This window comes from Bactrocera neohumeralis, chromosome 4 (genome assembly GCF_024586455.1).
Source record: "Bactrocera neohumeralis isolate Rockhampton chromosome 4, APGP_CSIRO_Bneo_wtdbg2-racon-allhic-juicebox.fasta_v2, whole genome shotgun sequence".
Classification (NCBI taxonomy): domain Eukaryota; kingdom Metazoa; phylum Arthropoda; class Insecta; order Diptera; family Tephritidae; genus Bactrocera; species Bactrocera neohumeralis.
In genome coordinates, this window is record NC_065921.1 from 77,159,571 (window position 1) to 77,178,690 (window position 19,120).

Consider the following 19,120-nt stretch of genomic DNA (forward strand, 5'->3'; position numbering starts at 1 on the left):
CCTACTGAGCATACTATTCGCAACACCATCACCTAAGTTGCGAACCAGCATTCAATATTGAATAATATTCGACCGAATAGAGCACATCCAGCACGTCGTTCGCAGCAACTCGGACTGACGTATGGAACGACTTGACACATTTTCTATCGAAATCTTAAATTGAAAGTGTACAAAATCCAGCTTGTGCAAGAACTCATTCCCAAGCGACCTTGGTTTGCTCTATGTGCTCTTGGAAAGGTTCCAAGAAGATCCGACGTTTTCGAATTTGCCGCATTTGGGACGAAGAACAACCTAAAGATATTCAGGAGCGCCATGTCATCCAGAAAAACAACAGTTTGGTGTGGTTTGTGGGTCTGTGGTCAATGGCGACGGTTATCGCGCCATGATAAAATACTATTTGATGCCTAAAACTGAAGCTAGTAATCTCGGTGACATTCAGTTTCAACATGACGGTGCCACTTCTCACATATTGCATCAATTAATGGATTTATTGAGAAAACACTACGATGAGCAGATAGTTTCACGTTTTGGGTTGGTCGATTGGTCACCAAAATCGTGTGATATCACACCGTTAGACTTTTTTCTGTGGTCTTCGGTAAAGTTTAAAGTGTTTGCGAACAATCTTGCTTCGATTCAAGCCTTGGAGCAAAACATCACGCGTGTCCTTCGCCAGTTACAAGTCAAAAAGCTCTATCGAGTCATAGAAATTTGGACTCAAGGGATGGACCATCTGAGATGTAACCGCGGTCAACATTTGAAAGAAATAATGTTCAAAAAATAAATGAGAAAGAATGTTCTTTCAAATAGTAATAAATACATTAAATGTTCTTTTTCTGAGTTCACTGTTCTGTCTGAGCTTTCCGGAGCAAACTGTCTGTCTATTGATGTGTAAAATGGTTCGCATATGCGTGTGTAGGTCATCCTAAAGAGTGCGTTTTGAATAATTTATGGGAACTGACATTCATTCTTATAAGCGTGACCCATTTTTACTCTCTGTACAGTTACAATTGCATGAATGGATGGCTGTGTCTAAGTTTTTCACACTTACAGCACGAAATCAAGTAATATTTCAACGGGAATTGCATTTCAAAATGGTTTGGTACAGTGTGTATGAATAAGGTGTGAACGAGTAGTGAAACTACTTTTGTAGTTTGCTGCGAAGAGTATGGGCTTAAGATTTCTAATTTGAGCTTGGAATATACACTGTTTACTTGAGTGCCTTTAAGGTAATACAGTACATTTCTGTGGTCTCATTTAGTTACTAGTTTACTTAAAGAAAAGTATTAAAATAGTCTTACTGATTAAAAAATCAACAGATTGACGACTCCAAATAAGTTTTTGAAAGAAAAAAAAAAAATATTGAAACCCTGCATAAAATATTTGTAACACATCTTCAAATTATTGTTGAATTGTTAAAACTGGCGAAAATTATTACATATTTTATGGAAAAACGTTCTTTTTTGTGGTAACTGTTCCCTTTCAAGAAGGATATTTGTAGGAACCTTCATTTTAAAATGAAAGTGCTACATATATGTGTATGTGCCAACAATATGAAACAGTTCGTACTTGGGTTATGTAGATGGCAGACAATTTAAAGGGTGACACAAGTAGAGCTTGGGGAAAAACTGAGGAGAGTAAAATTTAACATACATTTAGGCGGTGAACTGTGAAAGGTATGGTTATACCCGTATTCTTAAGTAATACCATGTCGAGCGAAAAACCCTGACAGTCTATGTGGAAAATACTAATTCCTCGTGAGATGGCGCTACGGTCGACTCAAATTCTGATAATTTTAAAGTCATTTAAATTGACCCTTCGTTTAAGAAAACACTACGGAAAAGTAAAATTTAACATACCTTTAGGCGGCAATTTGAGTAGGAGTGGAAATTGCTGGGTTTAGTTCCATAACAGAAACTAATTTAGGGTAATAACATGTAGAGTGGAAAATTCTGACAATTCCGATGAAAAAATTTAATTACTCTGTAGTTGGCGCTGGAGTAAAAGTGGATTCAAATAATTTTTAATGATTTTGTTGCTCAAAAATTGCCGCTACTTTCAAACAAAATCGTAAAGATCGTAATAGACTTTCGAATTTTTTGTAGTAAATAGCAATATCCTCCAGCTTTTTGGCAAAAATAAAATAATATATAATTTTTTATAGTTCATAAATGAGAAGTAGGTTTTAGCTTTTCAAGTTTTTTGGAAGAAAACACTTCTTGCTATAATAGATAGGAAAACAAAACACAAAAAGAAAATAAAAGAAAAATTAAAAAAAAATTAAGAAAAAAGTATTTTTCAAAAAAAAAAAAAACTTTCAAGAAAAAAAAATTAAAAACATAATAACATAAAAATAAAAAATTTATAACAAGTTTTTTAAAAATTAATAATTTTTTTTTGAAAAACATTTTTTTTAATTTTTTTGTTTTTTATTTTTATACATTTTTTTAAAAATTAATAATTATTAATAATTTTTTTTTTAATATTTTTTTTTTATTTTTGTTTTGTTTTTTATTTTTATAATTTTTTTTTAAATTAATGATTATTAATAATTTTTTTTTAAATATTTTTTTAAATTTTTTTTGTTTTTTATTTTTATAAATTTATTTAAAAATTAATAATTATTAATATTTTTTTAAAAATTTTTTTTTTATTTTTTTTTTTTTTTTGTTTTGAGTAAGATTTTTTTTTAATTTATTTACTTTTTTAAAAATAATTTTTTTAATACATACAATTTAAGAAAACAAAATACGAAGAAAAAAAGTAAGAAAAAAACATATTTCAAAACAAATATAAATACCCTTTAATTAAGGGCACGCAAAGTTCAACGCATTTAATATGCATGCGTAGGTATCTACTTACTTATGAGTGCCTCTACCTTCACACATGAGCATAGAGGCTTTTCATGTAAGTCACGCTTGCGAAATTGTCACGTTTTAGTGCTTACAATGAAATGAAAATTGTGTAAATCGCAACGACATTGCCATTGCCGATTGAAAAACAAGGCATACATTTACCACGGCAACTTCAGTGCCAACAAAAAGAAAGGGTAACGCAGCGTTGACGTGTTTCTATGGTAAGGAGCAGAGTTAGAGGCATAGTAGTGACGTACGTGAGAGGAGAAATGGGGAGAGCATAATGAGCATAGGTATAAGTAAGCAAGCGAAGGAAAGTGAACACCGAGTGCAGCTCATATGAATATCAATTGTTTTATGTAGGTATATATGCCAAGCGGATGTCACATACATTTACCCTACGAAAGGAAATTATTGTCGTTCATGCCGACGGGAAGGAAGGTAACAGCTTGCCATGGCAACAGCGGATGCTTAAATTTTGATAATTGTGTTGCTTTTACTTAGATGAGTTTTCCTTTTCCGCTCGAGGATGTGTGTTCGTTACGAAAGTAATATGTACTGCCATTTATAGGAATATTAATGGATGTATTATAAAATAATTTATATTTATTCGTAGTAAATCCATTGGAGGATGGAGCCATGTGTAGAAGTTCACGCAAGCGAAGAAAGTTCTCTGAGCGTCAATCACTTGGGAAAGGCCAGAAACGATTATTTTGCATATGGCTCAAGCAGTTCATGACTTCCGGGCTTAGATCAAGTATCCTCCGGGTAGCTAAAAAAGATCCGTTTGAAGACGAGCTAAAGTGAGAAGGCGAACCATCCCTCCCCAGGGTTGTATGCTGGGTTTGGGACCCGCCAGATAAAAACACTATCAATAAAAGAAGAAAACGGCCTCAGATGAGAGACCCCCCTTTTGATGACGACCAACATTTTACTTCTCCAGTAAAGAAGAATGAATCAATGGTTCCTTGATCGACAATTCCAACGACGAGATCTACATATTCACCGATGGATTAAATTATGGAATAGGAATAGGAGCGGGCTGTTATAATCCAGTTAGTAGCTAGCTTCAATCTAAATGACTACACTTTATTCTTTTAGGCCGAAATTGTGAGCAGAGTAGAAGCTGTTAAGTGAGCTTCTGCTCTAACCAGCCTCTAACAGACAAGCGACAATTAAGGTTATACGTAGCGCCAATTTTAGATCGCACTGCGTTAGGTTAAGCAAATACGCAATAACTAGACATACTAACAATAGGTAACTCGGTTGACATCAGCTGGTTACCCGGTCATATAGTAATGGACGGAAATGAAAAGGCTGAGACGAGCTGGCCCGCTCGGAGGCAGCTGGAAACACAATTCCGCTAAGCTTCCGCAGGCCAGTCAGCTCTTTTAAGGGTTGTTTGAAGCAGTGGATTCTAGAGGAACGCATCAGGTGTTAAAGCACAAGCAACACAGGCATATCAAAAAGTTATTTTGTGGCAGTGTTGATGTTTAACAGACCGAAAAGCTTATACTTCTTCTTCTTCTAGGCAAAAGAAAAGCTCTAACAGAACAAAAAGCTTCTACTTCTTCTTCTTCTAGGCAAAGAGAATTTAGTTACATTATAAGAGTCATCACAGGATACCCACACTTAAGATCCCGCCTTAGAGAAATGGGAAAAAGTAGAGTCGGAATGCAGGGCATACGCGGGAGATGAAGAAACGCAGGAAATTTAGCTATACGGTCTAAATGATTGCTCAGCCTACAGCTGGATCAGACGGGACATATTCCACGGCTCTGAATGCTTCAATTTAAGTGTTTTTGGGCAGCTCGGTCCTTTACCAAATGCCCTGAATTACTGGATAAGATTTAAATTGTTTAAAAAAATCCACTAAATAGCTGGATAAGGCTTCAGTGATTATCTCTCGGAAGTACAATGGGTCTAATAATGATAAGTGCGGTCGCCTGTGGTCTGACGTCCACTCGTCTGCCCTTTTCACCTTGCCAATTAATACCGCACTTAGCCTTGACTTTGAATCCAAGAAGACAGCATCATTTAGACTTAAAACAACCTTCTCAACAGTGCCTAGACTAGATAAGTCTTCGACTGCTATTAATTTTTCTACTAATTTTTCAACACAACCTAACTTTTGAGCTCTCACATAATACGGTCATATACTTGTTTGGGATAATTTTATAGTATACAATTTTCTATCTTCCACTTGGCAGCCTCAGGGAGCTTCACCCAACGTATAAATCACACCCATATAATCACCTGTAAAATAGATAATAACAGCGTTCAAAGTTGCTGCCTTCACACGATTAAATTCTGTCATGAATTTGTACAACTTATTTGTCGTTCCCCAGTTGGCAATTTTTAAATCATATTTCTTTCTTCGCTTGGCTTTTATACCACACGCGCACATTTATGTTTTTTTGGTTTTGGTATTTCATATAACCGTGTACAAAAATATATGTACATATATGTATGGTATGTAATTTTTGCACTCACCTTGTGTCGCTTGCGTTCACGTTCCGGCACTGCATGCCAATTAAATTGTAAATTCCAATCAAAACCGCCCACATTTACGCCGCCCGAGTCACGGTAGTGGAATTCCAATGTTGTATCATCAATGACATCGATGACCGGACAAACCACAGTGGTGCTGTTGCGAGCGATGCGATCGAGCAGTGGCTCAAGCCAGCCTGTGGGGAGGCAAAAAATTCGAAATAAAATGAAATATAACGAAAATAAAATGGAAGAAATGGCAGATTGTGTAGGTGTCGATATATAAAATATACGAAAAATTGTGGTGAGACCGGAACTGTGTATATATGTATATATATATATATACCTATATATATAATAAAAGATTATGAATCCAAAAAATCTAGATTATCTACGTGTCTATGTGTGCGTTGGCAGCCTTAACCTTAATAAAAAGTAACTGTAATTTATTGTTATGGCAACTATGCTCCACTGATATTTTATATACACACGAACAAATTGCTTCGGGTACTATTTTTTCGACATTATCCATTCGCCTGCACTCACTATTAAAGCTTTATGCTCATAATCCGACTATTGCAGCATACGCGTTGACCCTGCAAATGACCGCAAGCATAGTGCGGGTACAAAAAAAAACAAAAAAAAAATAACGGAAAATAATGAATTCAGGAAAATTTAGCAACCACATGGCGGAAGGAAGGACGGAAAGCGTTGGTCAAAAAGAAAAAGCGCACACAATTCACTTAGAAATAAAGTAAATAAGCATAAAATAGCAAATGCAATTACTCAACAGTGAGCAAGGTCGAAAAAATATATATGTATGTGTTTGTACCGAGTTTAACCGCAAAACATCAAAGCCATTGAACAACACCACCACCAGCGCCATCATGGTCCAGCGGCAGGCAGTCAAGCAAGCAACGTATTCACCAAACCGTAATCATAATCGCCAACCCAAGCAACCGCAAACTAAGTTGAGCAGAGAGAAAGCAGCAAAAAAAATTTCTATACCCGGGTAAACATGCTTCCTGTTATGCTCACATACACACACACACACACACACTTTTAAACTATAGCACACCAGCCACTGCTCAAGCGTTTATATACTCCGTTACGTTCGCGCATATCCTGCAGCTTATGCTAGGATAAGTATTCTTGTTTGTGTTGCACACACACACATATATACTCTATATATGTATGTATACGGCGTTTGGTCAGTCATCAATCATTAAAAAGTAGAAATTGAATTTTAGAGCCACTTCAGTGTTCTACATGCTTCTAAATAAAACTTTAAGTTTGTTTCTCAAGTTATGAGAGTTGTGTGTCTGTGTGTTCTCTCAGAGCGGAAGCTATGAAAATAACGTCAATTTAAAAATTCTACTTTTTCAACTTACTCGGTATAAAGTTTTGCATTTTTTTCATACATTTTTATTGCTCTCTAAAGCATTTTTGGTAGAAGAGAAAGGAAATTGATCAAAAACTGAAAAATTAGTTTATGGCATCAAAAATGTAAAATAAAAACACTACAAAATAATTGATGGTTCATGGTGATTGAATTTGAATAGTTGAATATGTTAGCTTTCGGTTCGGCGGTGACTTAAATAATGACGTACAGACCACATTAAAGTTGGTTACTCTACCTCTAACGAGTTATACCAGTTGTTGGTTCGATTCGACACTCTCTACTGCTCAAAATTCTAAGCTAGTTAATACATGATCCGGCAGTTGCTTAAATAGAGAAGAACAGACCACATTGAAATAGGTTACTCTACCTCTCTCTTGTTATACCAGTTGTTTGTTCGATTCGACACTCTCTACTGTTCGATAATACTAAGCCAATTAATACACGGACGAGCTTAAAACTAAGCATACTAGTGCTCATCTAGCAAACATTTTCTATTTCTTTACAAATACCAAAATAGATTGATACTTCATTCCAGCTTAAATTGGTTACTTTGGATACTTTCTATTCGTCACTCGCTGCATGCTTCGCTCGATTGCTGTTCTTTTCTTCATAAAATTGGTATGTGAAAACTTCAAAGTTTAAGCAGTGAAAGAAACAGGATCGAGTAGACCACACCAATGTTAAACGTTTCTTAGTTCACCTTTATTTATTCGATTCGTCACGAACTCATGTTTGATGATTTTAAGGCAGACGATTTCAGAGCCATTATTAGTAAATTTCAAATATTTTTATGCAAGAAAAGCAAAAACCATGATCTTTTTCGCACATTATTGTTGTATTTGATCCACTTTTTGTCTCCTGTTACCATTCGCTTCAGAAGGGGTTCGACTTCATTTCGTTTCAGTAAAGAATCGCAGATGTTAATTCGATCCATTAAATTTTTCACAGACAATTCATGTGATACCCAAAAATCGAGCTTCTTTTGATAGCTAGCCGTTTTTAAATGGTTCAAAACCGTTTGATGATGAATGTTAAGTTCCTAAGCTATGTCATCTTTTCCATAATTTCATCAACTTTTTCAACGATAGGTTGACCAGAGCGAGGTGCATCTTTCACATCGAAATTTCCAGAACAGAAGCGAGCGAACCATTGTTGTGCTATACGAATTTCATTGCTGGTTTGCCTGGCATTCTTCTCTTCTTGTACAAAAATTTAAAAATACAACGAGTTTCTTTATTTTTTCCACTCATTTTGGAACTGATGTAACTCTCAACTTCCACTTCCCCTAATATAATTTTTTTTGTTAAATGAATTCACCTTTCCGACACGATAGGTATGACACAATTTGATTGGTAGCACTGGACGACATCTATTGACAATATACGAAAAGACTTTTTCGGCAACCCAATATAATCTTTTGAATTATCGATCAAATAATCATCAATATCATTTTATTGCGATGAGCTGATGATAAAATAATTATATCAAGAAATTGGTGGTCCTATAGGTCACATTGGATGTAAGTTAATGATATTCGCTGATAAAACAGTTGCGATGGTTGAGTTAGTAACCAATATTCGACTCATTATTGGTGATACCTGGAAGACTGTTTAGTGTAACAAAGACGGAATATTTTGCTTAGGTACAGTGAACAGCAGCCTTGTGTATCGCCTCGCCGAATCGCACTGTTAGAAATAACTGTAAGAATGACGGAATATACTATACATACATAAGATCATACGACAACAGGCCTTTATAAGTGGCGACGATGGAGAGATGCACGGAGAACATTAGATAACAAGCTTAGACAACTCAATACATAAAACTTAGATTCCACGGCACAGAGAACTCGATTCAACAGAAGATGTGCGAAATAGTTTGATGATGGCTAAAAACACATCGCTGGATGCAGTGAGATTAGAAACTGCTCTGTAATAGGTTCATCTGGGAAACGATGCATTGAAATCCTTGGAAGATGGATCCCTGGACGTAAGGAGAGTAGAAACTGTCCTGCAATAGGTTCATCTTGAAAAACCTTGCCCTGAAGTAAGACCACATCGATCCTGGGACAAAGGAAACATGCTTGAAAGATGAGCCAAATAGCTTGATGCTGGCTAAAAAACATCCTTTCATAGGTTTTTCTTTGAAACTTCCCTTAAAATAAAGCAAAAACGATACTGAAAGATACTGATACGCGAAAGATTTATGGTCCTTTGCGCATTAGCCACGGCGAATATCGCATTCGATGGAACGATGAGCTGTACGAGATATACGACGACATTGACATAGTTCAGCGAATTAAAAGACAGCGGCTACGCTGGCTAAGTCATGTTGACCGAATGGATGAAAACACTCCAGCTCTGAAAGTATTCGACGCAGTACCCGCCATACAATTGTTGAAAAAGACGCAGTCCCTGGCTCTCGACACTAAATTCTTTTCAGCACTTTAAATGTTAGAATTTTCATTAATTTTTGTTAACTTTATTTTGATTGAACATTGTATTTACTCCTTATCTATATTAAACCAAAAAATTTTAATCATCAACAGAAAAAATTATAAAAAGAAAAAATTTCTGAAAATAAATCAGGATTCTGCGGTTATTACTACACATAGAGCCAATAAATATCAGCTATCTCTTAATACGTAAAGCGCAAATTAGCAATCATGTGGCAAGATTTTTCGATTGGATAAATGCATTAATACGCAATTTGCAGCAAATTCCAGTGGTGAGCATTGAAATTTGCAGTTTTTATACCAATCTAGTTAACGGCAGAATAAGTGCCCTAAAATCGTTATTGACAATATGGCAAACCATTTAGATTAGCGCGGCAAAGGTAGAAAAAAAAAAACAAATTAACAAAAAATGTATGTAAGTACGGTGGGACGAATAGATTTTTAATGCTTTAAAAAATGAAATAATGTTATTTGGAGAATGCAGGTTTTTGAAAATTCAAAATAATGATTATTTTCCTCACTGTGGTAAGCGATATTCTTTTATACAATTTCGAGAACCAATTAAGTCTCTTGTTTGTTGAAGACACATAGGCAAAGTAAGTAATGACTAAATTTGTTTGGATCAGTAAATTTTCGGTTAAGTGAGCAAAACACAACAGCAGAATTGCTTCGCATTCTCCTGATCCGAGCTAGGATTGAGTCCAACTCGGGACCGTCGGCTTTTTCTGCTGCGTTTGCGTCAAAAGTCTGTATATAAATGAATTTTTGCATTGGCTTGTCATTTCCGACGTGTTCTGACCTGCGCAACACTCGTTACAACCGTGTGATGGAGTGTATCGTACGTTGCCCCATGCTCAAGGAGTTTGCCCAATGATGGCCTCGCCAAACAACACCACAGTTTAACAACTGTTTCTTCGGATTATACAGCGACCATCTACACCCCGTTTTATGACTCTCAGAATCACACCTAATCAACCGCGACAAACCCGACATTTATACTTTAGTTCTGTTGCAGGGGCTCCAGAGTAAGTTCAAGGATGTAGCCGCATTGATGAGCCGTGAAGACATATCGAATGAATGTCAGGGAAAGCTATTCGCCCAGCCGCAGTTTAGCTCGAAATATTTAATGAATGTTTTCTAATGCACAGCTTTCAGTGAAGTCTGTTTGCCACGAGGCGACTTTAACATGCAACGCCTATTAGGTGGAAACGTCTGGCGGAACAGATAAATGATTTGTGATTCTGAGCAATGAATAACGAAGATCACCTAAATCTAGTGACTTATATAAACTCTGCCTATAATTATCTCGATCGAAAAAACCTCACACTCACTTGTTATATCAGCTGTCAGCACCCAAAACAGTATCGGCAAAGGCAGGGAATATATATTTATGTTCTCCATAGGATATATTTCAATGTCTATTTACTTGGTTTGTTGGTTGATATTTTTGGAAGATTTTTTTGAATTTTGCTCTACAGTGCAACGTGTGTTTCACCCTAAGCATGGTAATAGCAGATATTTTGCCCTTTTTTAAACGTAATTTAATCTATACAAATTAAAAGCTTTAGAAAAACAACGAAAATTTGCGCGAAATGTAATTCCCAGCAACCGAAATGGTTAACCGCAACGATATTGTCGATTGGCTTTCGGCAACGAATACTGCCGACCGCCCGCTGATGCATCAAATGCAGCTGTGTCAAGTGCGCTGTGAGTGTTTGCAGATTGGCGGTTGGAAAAATAAAGCCTTTGTGCGAGTTATTTGTAATTAAATTTTAGTTGGAATTATTGAAAATAGCTGCGGGAATTTAATGAAATTTTCATATTTTTCAAGTACTGATGAATAATATTTGCTTATACCCTAAACAGGGCATATTAAATTTGCAATGAAGTTTGTTACACCACGAAGGATATACGCTAACTATTCGCTCAGTTATTGGGTTATCGATCCAAAACTTTGACTACGTCCATTGCTTTCCAAGGAGCTACTTATTTGTCGAAATCAGTGATATCGGGCTACTATAGCGTATAGTTGCCATACAAACTGAACGATTGGAATCAATGTCTTGTATGGGAAACTTTTTTATCTTAAGAGATATTTTGACAAAATTAGGCACGGATTATTGCCTTAAGGAATGACATAATCTGTGAAGAAAATGTTCAGATCGGACCATTATGGCATATAGCTGCCATACAAACGGAACGAACAAACACATGTCCTTGTAGGAAAAACTTTTTATCTGAAGAAATAACTTGACAAAATTAGGCATGAATTTTTGTTTTTGAGTATCGTACAATATATGTATATAGAAAATGTGCAGATCGGACCATTATTGCATATAGCTGCCATACAAACTGAACAATTAAATACATGTCCATATACGGAAAACTCTTGCATTTGAGGAGATATCGTAACAAAACTTGACACGACTTATTGCTCAAGGCTAAAGTATAATCTCTAAAGAAATTGTTCAGATCTGATCACTCTAGCACATAGCTGCCATACAAACGGAACGAACAAACACATGTCCTTGTAGGGAAAACTTTTTTACCTGAAGAGATATGTTGACAAAATTAAGCATGGATTAATGTCTTAAGCAATGCTATAATCTATGAAGAAAAAGTTCAGATCGGACCACTATAGCATATAGGTGTCATACAAATTAAACTATCAAATACATGTATTTGTACGGAAAACTTTTTGATCTGAAGAGATATCTTGACCAAACTAGGCATGGATAATTGCCTTAAGCAATGGTATAATATCTAAAGAAATTGTGCAGATCGGACTACTATAGCATATAGCAACCATACAAACTGGTCGAGCAAAATCAAGATACACGCCTTTTTATACGCTTTTGTGCCACAAAAATGCAACTGTGAAGGGTATTAAAGCTACGCTTGCAACCGAAGTTAACATTTTTTCTGGTTTCCATTTTTGTATAAAACAATTATTACAACTTTATATATTTTTAATGTCAAAGGCATTTTATTTGCAAATCAACAAATTTTATGTTGAAAAGTGATTTTAAATTTTTATTTTTGTTAAGCTCTACGTTTAATTGCCAGGCCGCCCACAAACATGCATAAGTCATTTCTCACAGCCAAACACATACACACACACACACACTAACTCACCTTCGGTGCACTCGCAGTGCGAATCCAAGTACGTTATCACCGGCGCGGTGGCGTGGCGTGCGCCCAGCAGACGCGCTCGTATCAGACCCTCACGGCTGGGGGCGCGCAATATCTTCACCTTCGGGTAGGCGCTGAAGTAGTCTTCCAGCTGTTGCTTGGTGTGTGCTGCAACAGAAATAACAGATAAATGGCATATTAAAAGTCGCCAGCAGAAAAGTGCGCAGCAAATGCAAAAGAAAGAAGCTAAAAAGCATGCATAATTAAATTGCAAATTGCTTGGTTAGGCTGCACGGCCCGCTTGGCGGCGTGCGCGCACACAAAACGTTGCATTTAAATGCAAAACGTGCGCGCATGCGCCGCGCAGCATATTATCAGCAGTTTAAAAAATAATTATAAAGTGCATCAGCGCATGAGTATACATATATGTATGTTGCATAGCAGTAGCTATGTGTGTGCAACTTGTTGCAACTTACGCATATCGGAGAAATCGTCGACCAGTATAATTTCGTTAATCAAATGCGGCGGCGAGCGATCCAACACGGAGTGCACTGTACGCAACAGCACCGACCACGCCTCATTGTGGAAGCAGATGATGACATCGGTGGCGGGCAGATTTTCCAAATAGCGATTTGGCTCCTTGCACCTGTGCGAATGGGAAAACATTTTTTACTTACTTATAAATAATATAATAAAATTGTAGTTGTTTTTGCTATGCATTAAGTGCGTGGCAGTTATAGTGGCATTGAGGAATGTCGTACAGCAGGAAGTTGGCACCTTGGTCGTACAATAATGACGCGTTGGAACAAATGTTTGCACCGAACGCGTGATTTTTATGTAAATTGATGTTGCAACACTGAGAGAATTAATTACATAGTTGAGACATATTGATAGCCGGAGAGAAACAGAGTGTGTTCGCAGGGTGGTCTAGAGTTCTGAAGGTTGGTTTTGTGTTAGGTTCCCTTTTACTACCCTCACATACGACCAATAGAAAGAAACAAGGTCTGATTTTAACGGTGATTGTCACATGTCTATGGTAAACTCAATGAGATGGATATCATACTTCTTTTTAGCGATATTTTACCACAAAAGAGATAGCAAATTAGTGCTTGAACTACAAAAAGGTTTAAAGCTTAGATTAGTATCGTGTCTGGTTCGGATAAGGCCTGTAATGTTATTTTTAACCGTACAGAAAAAGCAAAAATGATGACCGTCCCCACAACAGTCGGGTCTACGTAACCGAAACGGACCTGGATTTTATCCGGACAAGGACTGTTAACTCAACAACAAAAACATCAAAAATGATTACTTGCTGACGACGAATTGCCACAAGAATCTGTCACTCTAGATTCTTGTGGCAATTCGTCCCAATTTTTTGCCCAATTTCGACCTGGAATTTGAATTCTTACTTATCCAGAATCGATCCCGATATACCGAATACATGTCCAGCGTGTAATGAGTCCCCGCATGACTCTAACCACCTCTATGCATGCTCGCTCATCTAACGACCTTTCTCTATGGTCCCAGAGTTTTGCTGTTAAATTAAATACAACCAACCCGAACAATAATAAGAATAGGCAGATCAGCAATTATGGAAATTTGGGTATAACCGAAAATTTTATACTTTTGCAACATGCAGAAATAAAAACCCGGGAAATTTCAGTGTCACGCCCGGTTCTCGGCTCCTAAAAATCCCTCTTATATCATCTTGGGATAAAATTTAATGTCTCTGACGTACTTAGTTTATTGGGATTTATGGAGCCATGTTCTAAAAGTTCGTTAAATGAGGAAAGGTCTCTAAGCGCTTGGAAAAGGCCAGAAAAGTTTCGTTTACTTGTGGCTCAAGCAGCTCACAACTTCCGGTCTTTGACCAAGTATCCTCTGGTTAGCCTAAGAACATCCGCTTGAAGGCGAGCTAAAGTGAGAGCTGATTGATATCCTCGTAAGAGTAAAGGCCTACATCTCCGCCGCGCAAAAAGTGAGAAAGATGGGGCATGGACTGAGACGAGGAAGCCTTTGTGGCATTTATTACTTTACTTTCTTGGTGGAAGAGAGACCTCGTCACCGCGTCCTGGGATTCACCTCGGTGGATGAACATTTGGCCACAATTCGGATGACATATCCACCTCGCGACGGTATAGAAGGACGATGTGACCAAAGTTGTCTTCTATGAGCGCTTGGAGCGCACCTATAGGAGGTTAATTACGTGTACAAAATAATTATACTCTGTTGCTAGAGTATACAAATGATTATTCCTGATCAAAAATTTTGATATATTGACTTAATATCGTACACGATTAGCATCTAAATGATTTAAGGTAAAGATTTACGGACGATGTATTTTCAGTAAGAACCATATCTCACAAAATCAATAAAAATTATATGAGAAAAGTAGTACTCTACGCCGCAAGTTCCAGAACATTACCATGTCCCCCCTATTTAACTAAAATATTTTTTAAAATGTTTTTTTTTTTTGCTTACCATGCATCTCGTGGATCTGGCAATGTTCGATGCACAGATATCATATCGGATACATATTGATTAAATGCATTGTTCGTCCAGCCATCATCGACGGCCTTCTTCATTTCTACAGTCATGTTGGTAGGTAAAACAACTGGTTTACCCATTTCACCGGGCGCATCCTTCGGCGGAGATGGCGGTACGAGTACGCCTTTGTCTGAAAATAAGAAAAATAACAAATTTAGTAGAATACCAATAATAAATGGCAATAAAAGATTTCATATAAATAAATCTTGTTTAAAATTGGGCAAGCGATGTAATGGGTTGTCAAAAAAGTCTTGCGGTATTTTTATTGAATTTTTTTTTTATTGAAATTGAAATGAATTTTTGATGACTCATGCTCAGCTCTTGACCGATGCTACGGCTGCTACTCTGCCGGTCTCTTTCGACCAATTCAGCGATTTTATTGCAATTTTCGACGACAGGCCTTTTAGCGCGTGGCGCATCTTCGACCACCTCTACACCAGAACGAAAACGTTGAAACCATCGTTGTGCGGTGGAAATGGAAACTGTATCGAGTCCATAAACTGCACAAATTTTATTGGCTGCTTAAGGTGCATTTTTGCCTTTATCATAGTAGTACTGTAAAATATGCCGTATTTTCTCTTTATTTTGCTCCATATTTGCGACGCTATAACTCACGAACGAAAAACGAATATCAATCAAACACGTGTTAGCGCGTGAAATGAGCTTTCCAAAAAGGTATACCATGACCCGATGCGACGAATAAAACTAGAACTACGCCCTTTCAGCGCCAACTAGCAAAAATACCGCAAGACTTTTTGACAACCTATTATTTTAGTGAGGACAAGCACCTGCATTTACATGGTTGGTATAATACGAAGTGATTAACGACTTTTAATTGTCATTGACTTGCTGAGTTTAGCTATTCTATGGTCATACCTTAGAGATATGATACAACGAAATATCTCTAGGCTCAAAAAAATGTTGCTTACAATAGAAGATTTTTTCTTTAGCAATGTCAGCAACCTCAAACTATTTATTTTCAACTTCAGATTACTTGTCTGATTATTGATTACTGGTTTATTAGTTTTATAATACTTAAGAGCATTAAATCATACTTGGAATTATTATAAAAATGAGAGCGATGAAATAGAAGCCTACAATTAGGTGAAAAATTAGTTTAGCGGAGTCACACACCAGCACAATTCTTAACTTTTGGTACTTATATTTTTTGATTAACTATTGAAAATAACGTAAAGTACCAGCTGAGAAAGTAGACCCCTACAACCCCTTCGAAGTGGTGCACCAAAGCAATGGGAAGACAAAATATGCGCTTAAAAGAAGACCCAGTCAGAACTGATTGAAGCCGCAGCAGCGAGATGACGCATTGAACGTGATACCAGTGAATGCAAAAAGGGAATCTAGCGCTAAAAAGTAATGCGATTCCACACAAACGCACAGTTGACGGGTGTGAGCAAATCCCTCAAGGCAGCATTTATCGCGCAAACAACAAAAAACTATGTACGAGCTTAGCAAAAGCAAAAAACTTGAAGGATTGGAGCCAAGGAAGGATGTAGAAAGGCTGTTGCATGAAGTGCATTTTGTTGGACTAAGCCAAAGGAGACATATATACATATATAGATATACTTAAATCGATTTTGGCACAATCCACTACTCGCACAAATAAATATGTTTAGTGGTGTGTACGCGGCTGCCAACGTGTGTGCGCCGCTGCAAGGATGCAAATATTGCCAATGGCAGGCGTTGAGCAGCGCAAATATCAATACAATTTCAATCCATTTGGAAGAACAACAGTACAAAACACAAATGGAAACACGACTGCACACATGCAGCCACACAAACTGAGATGAGATACTCGTGCGTGAAGGAGCCAAGCGGGAATTCAACATGTCTGCCATTGACGGCGGAACATGGCAGGATATTTGAAAGGTTATTTCAAAGTTTTCGCAATACATTCAAACAAAGTGACGGTGAAGGGGGAAACTGAGAAGAGCGGAGAAATTGTATGAATGTGCCGCAGAGAAAAGTGAAAGTTGCGAAAGTGTATCAAACGGGTAGAAGAATAATGGAAAGTGAAAAGTTTCAATAAATTAAAGTAAGATACGAAAGACAGATTTTTGTTGGAAAAAAGTCTTTGGGTGCATTCTATTATATACGAGTACATATATACATACATATATAAACTATATGTATATAAAGAGTTTCAAAATTTCAATTTTAATAAGCAAATTGAAATATATGTAATTATCTGAAAATGCATCAAGAACAGCGCCACCGAGCGAATGAAATATTTTTTTACAAATTTAGTAGCAGAAAGGCATTAAGTAGGTAGTTATATTTTTGGTATATTCGTATCTCTATTCGTCTCCCTTTACGGGCGGTTGAGAACTCTGCACTCGCTAAGAAGCGTAAACATGTCCAAAGAGCGGCTCTCATCGGCATCTCCGGTGCACTTTGGACTACTTCAACAACACGCTCAAATTCATTCCTATTTTAACTGCATTCCTGGAAACTAGAAACATTGCATCGCAGAGGCTCTACTTGGCGACTTTTTTGCTGCTCACATATCAACGAGGGATAAGCAGATAGAAAAGAGTCGTTGGAGAAGAGGCGGTTGAAGCTAGAAGCTTTAGGCCACCAAATCACTGTAGCGTTTTTCAAAACAAAGTGGGTGCGGTTGATGTACAGCTAAGAAGTGCACCCTTTTTCAGGGAGGTGAGCATTCAATCCGACAGCAGAGCGACAATGCTTGCGCTGAGCTTGCTAACTGACCCCACAAAGATAGTACCAATGCACCAATGGACCTCGAGTGCACTTAACAGGCGCTGGTCGACGAACCGCTCTTGTCCGTTCGCAAGATTCTTTTGGTCTAGAGTAGAAAGCAGCAGAGCTTTTGAACTACTGGTCCTGAGAAAAGTTGATATTAACGCAGTCGCAGGGAATTTTTTTTTACTGATAAAAATGGGAGTCATGCTGTCTATTTGAGATCCTGTAGACCGTGGAAGTCCTCTGTTGGCCACTTGGGTAGAGTAGCGGTACAGTACGCGAACTAGGTGCAGATTGGATCAGTATTAAGCTCTGAACACTCTTAAGATGGCTTCATCCATCAGTTACACCTCGAGCGAGGTAGAGTTTGGATGGAGCCACTTGGCGCAAACGCAGCAGAACAATTCCTCCGGGCCCGGGTTGAGTCCAACCAATGCCATCACGAGTAAGGGGATACGGAACAACCCTGATGCACGGTGTTGCTCCAGTGACGACAAGCTTAAACTAAGACTTACCGATCTAAATGGGGTTAGATCTCTGGTGGCCGGATGAAGTCCGGGTTAATACGGTGCATAGAACCGGTTGTAGTGGGAATTGATCAACATCACAGGGGTTCTTACTGGACGTTGTCCAATAGCCTAAAAAGCTTGTCGGACGCATGATGACCAAGTTGTATGGAGAAAAGTGAGGTGAAAAAATCCATGCACTTTCTGCAGTATTTTCCAGACTTTGTAGGACTGAGTTTGAAACATCGCGGCGGTCTTATTTACGGCAAATCAGAAGGCAAAGCCGAAACGGACATTAGCCGCCTCAACATATTTGTGATAGGTTAAAAGTGTTTTGTCGATTTGGGAGAGTCTTATGAGCTATTATATACAGGGATTGTCCGGAAAGTAATAGGAGTAATTCAGGGCGTGAGCGCACCGACTGGATTCGACAGAGGACGTTCCTAGATAATGAGCGAGCGGCTGGTCAGTTGTCTACGGGCACCTGGAGAGTATGAGTACATCAAAGGATCGGCATTCCAAGCTGTCCAAGTAAGATGCCTGTTAAGATCGACCTCTTAACCTAACCTAACTACCCTATTGAGCTTTGAATATTGTTAAAACTTAAATATATTATAATAAAGATGCTGGAGCAGAATACACAGCCATGTTATAAGCAAGTAATAGAAGGTCTAAGAACAGCCACTGGTCAGCAGCGTATTATTTTTTCAAAGACGATAACCGGTTACAATTTCTCTGCAGGTATTCATTTTCATACTATATACACTTGCAAAACTATTAAGATTTAATGTTACAAACAACTTTTTAAAGCCTTTACATAACAAAGTCACAAAGCGACATCGTATATAAAAGATTTCCAACACTTTACAAACAGCAGTACTGTGGAAAAATGCAAAGCATGTAAGGAAAACTGAAAAATTGCCAAACTACCAAACTGCTGATACTTTTTATCCAATTTGCTTGTAAGCACATTCAATACAATTTGCTGACTGCTGTCACACACACACAACTA

At 37.6% G+C, this 19,120-nt stretch overlaps 1 protein-coding gene across 6 annotated transcripts in view; it reads right to left on the reverse strand.

Annotated features, from left to right (window-relative positions):
- Positions 1 to 19,120, reverse strand: part of LOC126756146 (putative polypeptide N-acetylgalactosaminyltransferase 9) — a 524,546-nt gene that overhangs the window by 70,532 nt on the left and 434,894 nt on the right. For all 6 annotated transcript variants that reach the window (XM_050468994.1, XM_050468995.1, XM_050468993.1 and 3 more), the window contains 4 exons: positions 14,813 to 15,008; positions 12,808 to 12,977; positions 12,335 to 12,499; positions 5,346 to 5,539 (listed from right to left, as the gene is read on the reverse strand). In XM_050468994.1, the coding sequence (XP_050324951.1) occupies positions 5,346 to 5,539; positions 12,335 to 12,499; positions 12,808 to 12,977; positions 14,813 to 15,008 (725 nt within the window). The remainder of the gene's footprint in view (positions 1 to 5,345; positions 5,540 to 12,334; positions 12,500 to 12,807; positions 12,978 to 14,812; positions 15,009 to 19,120) is intronic.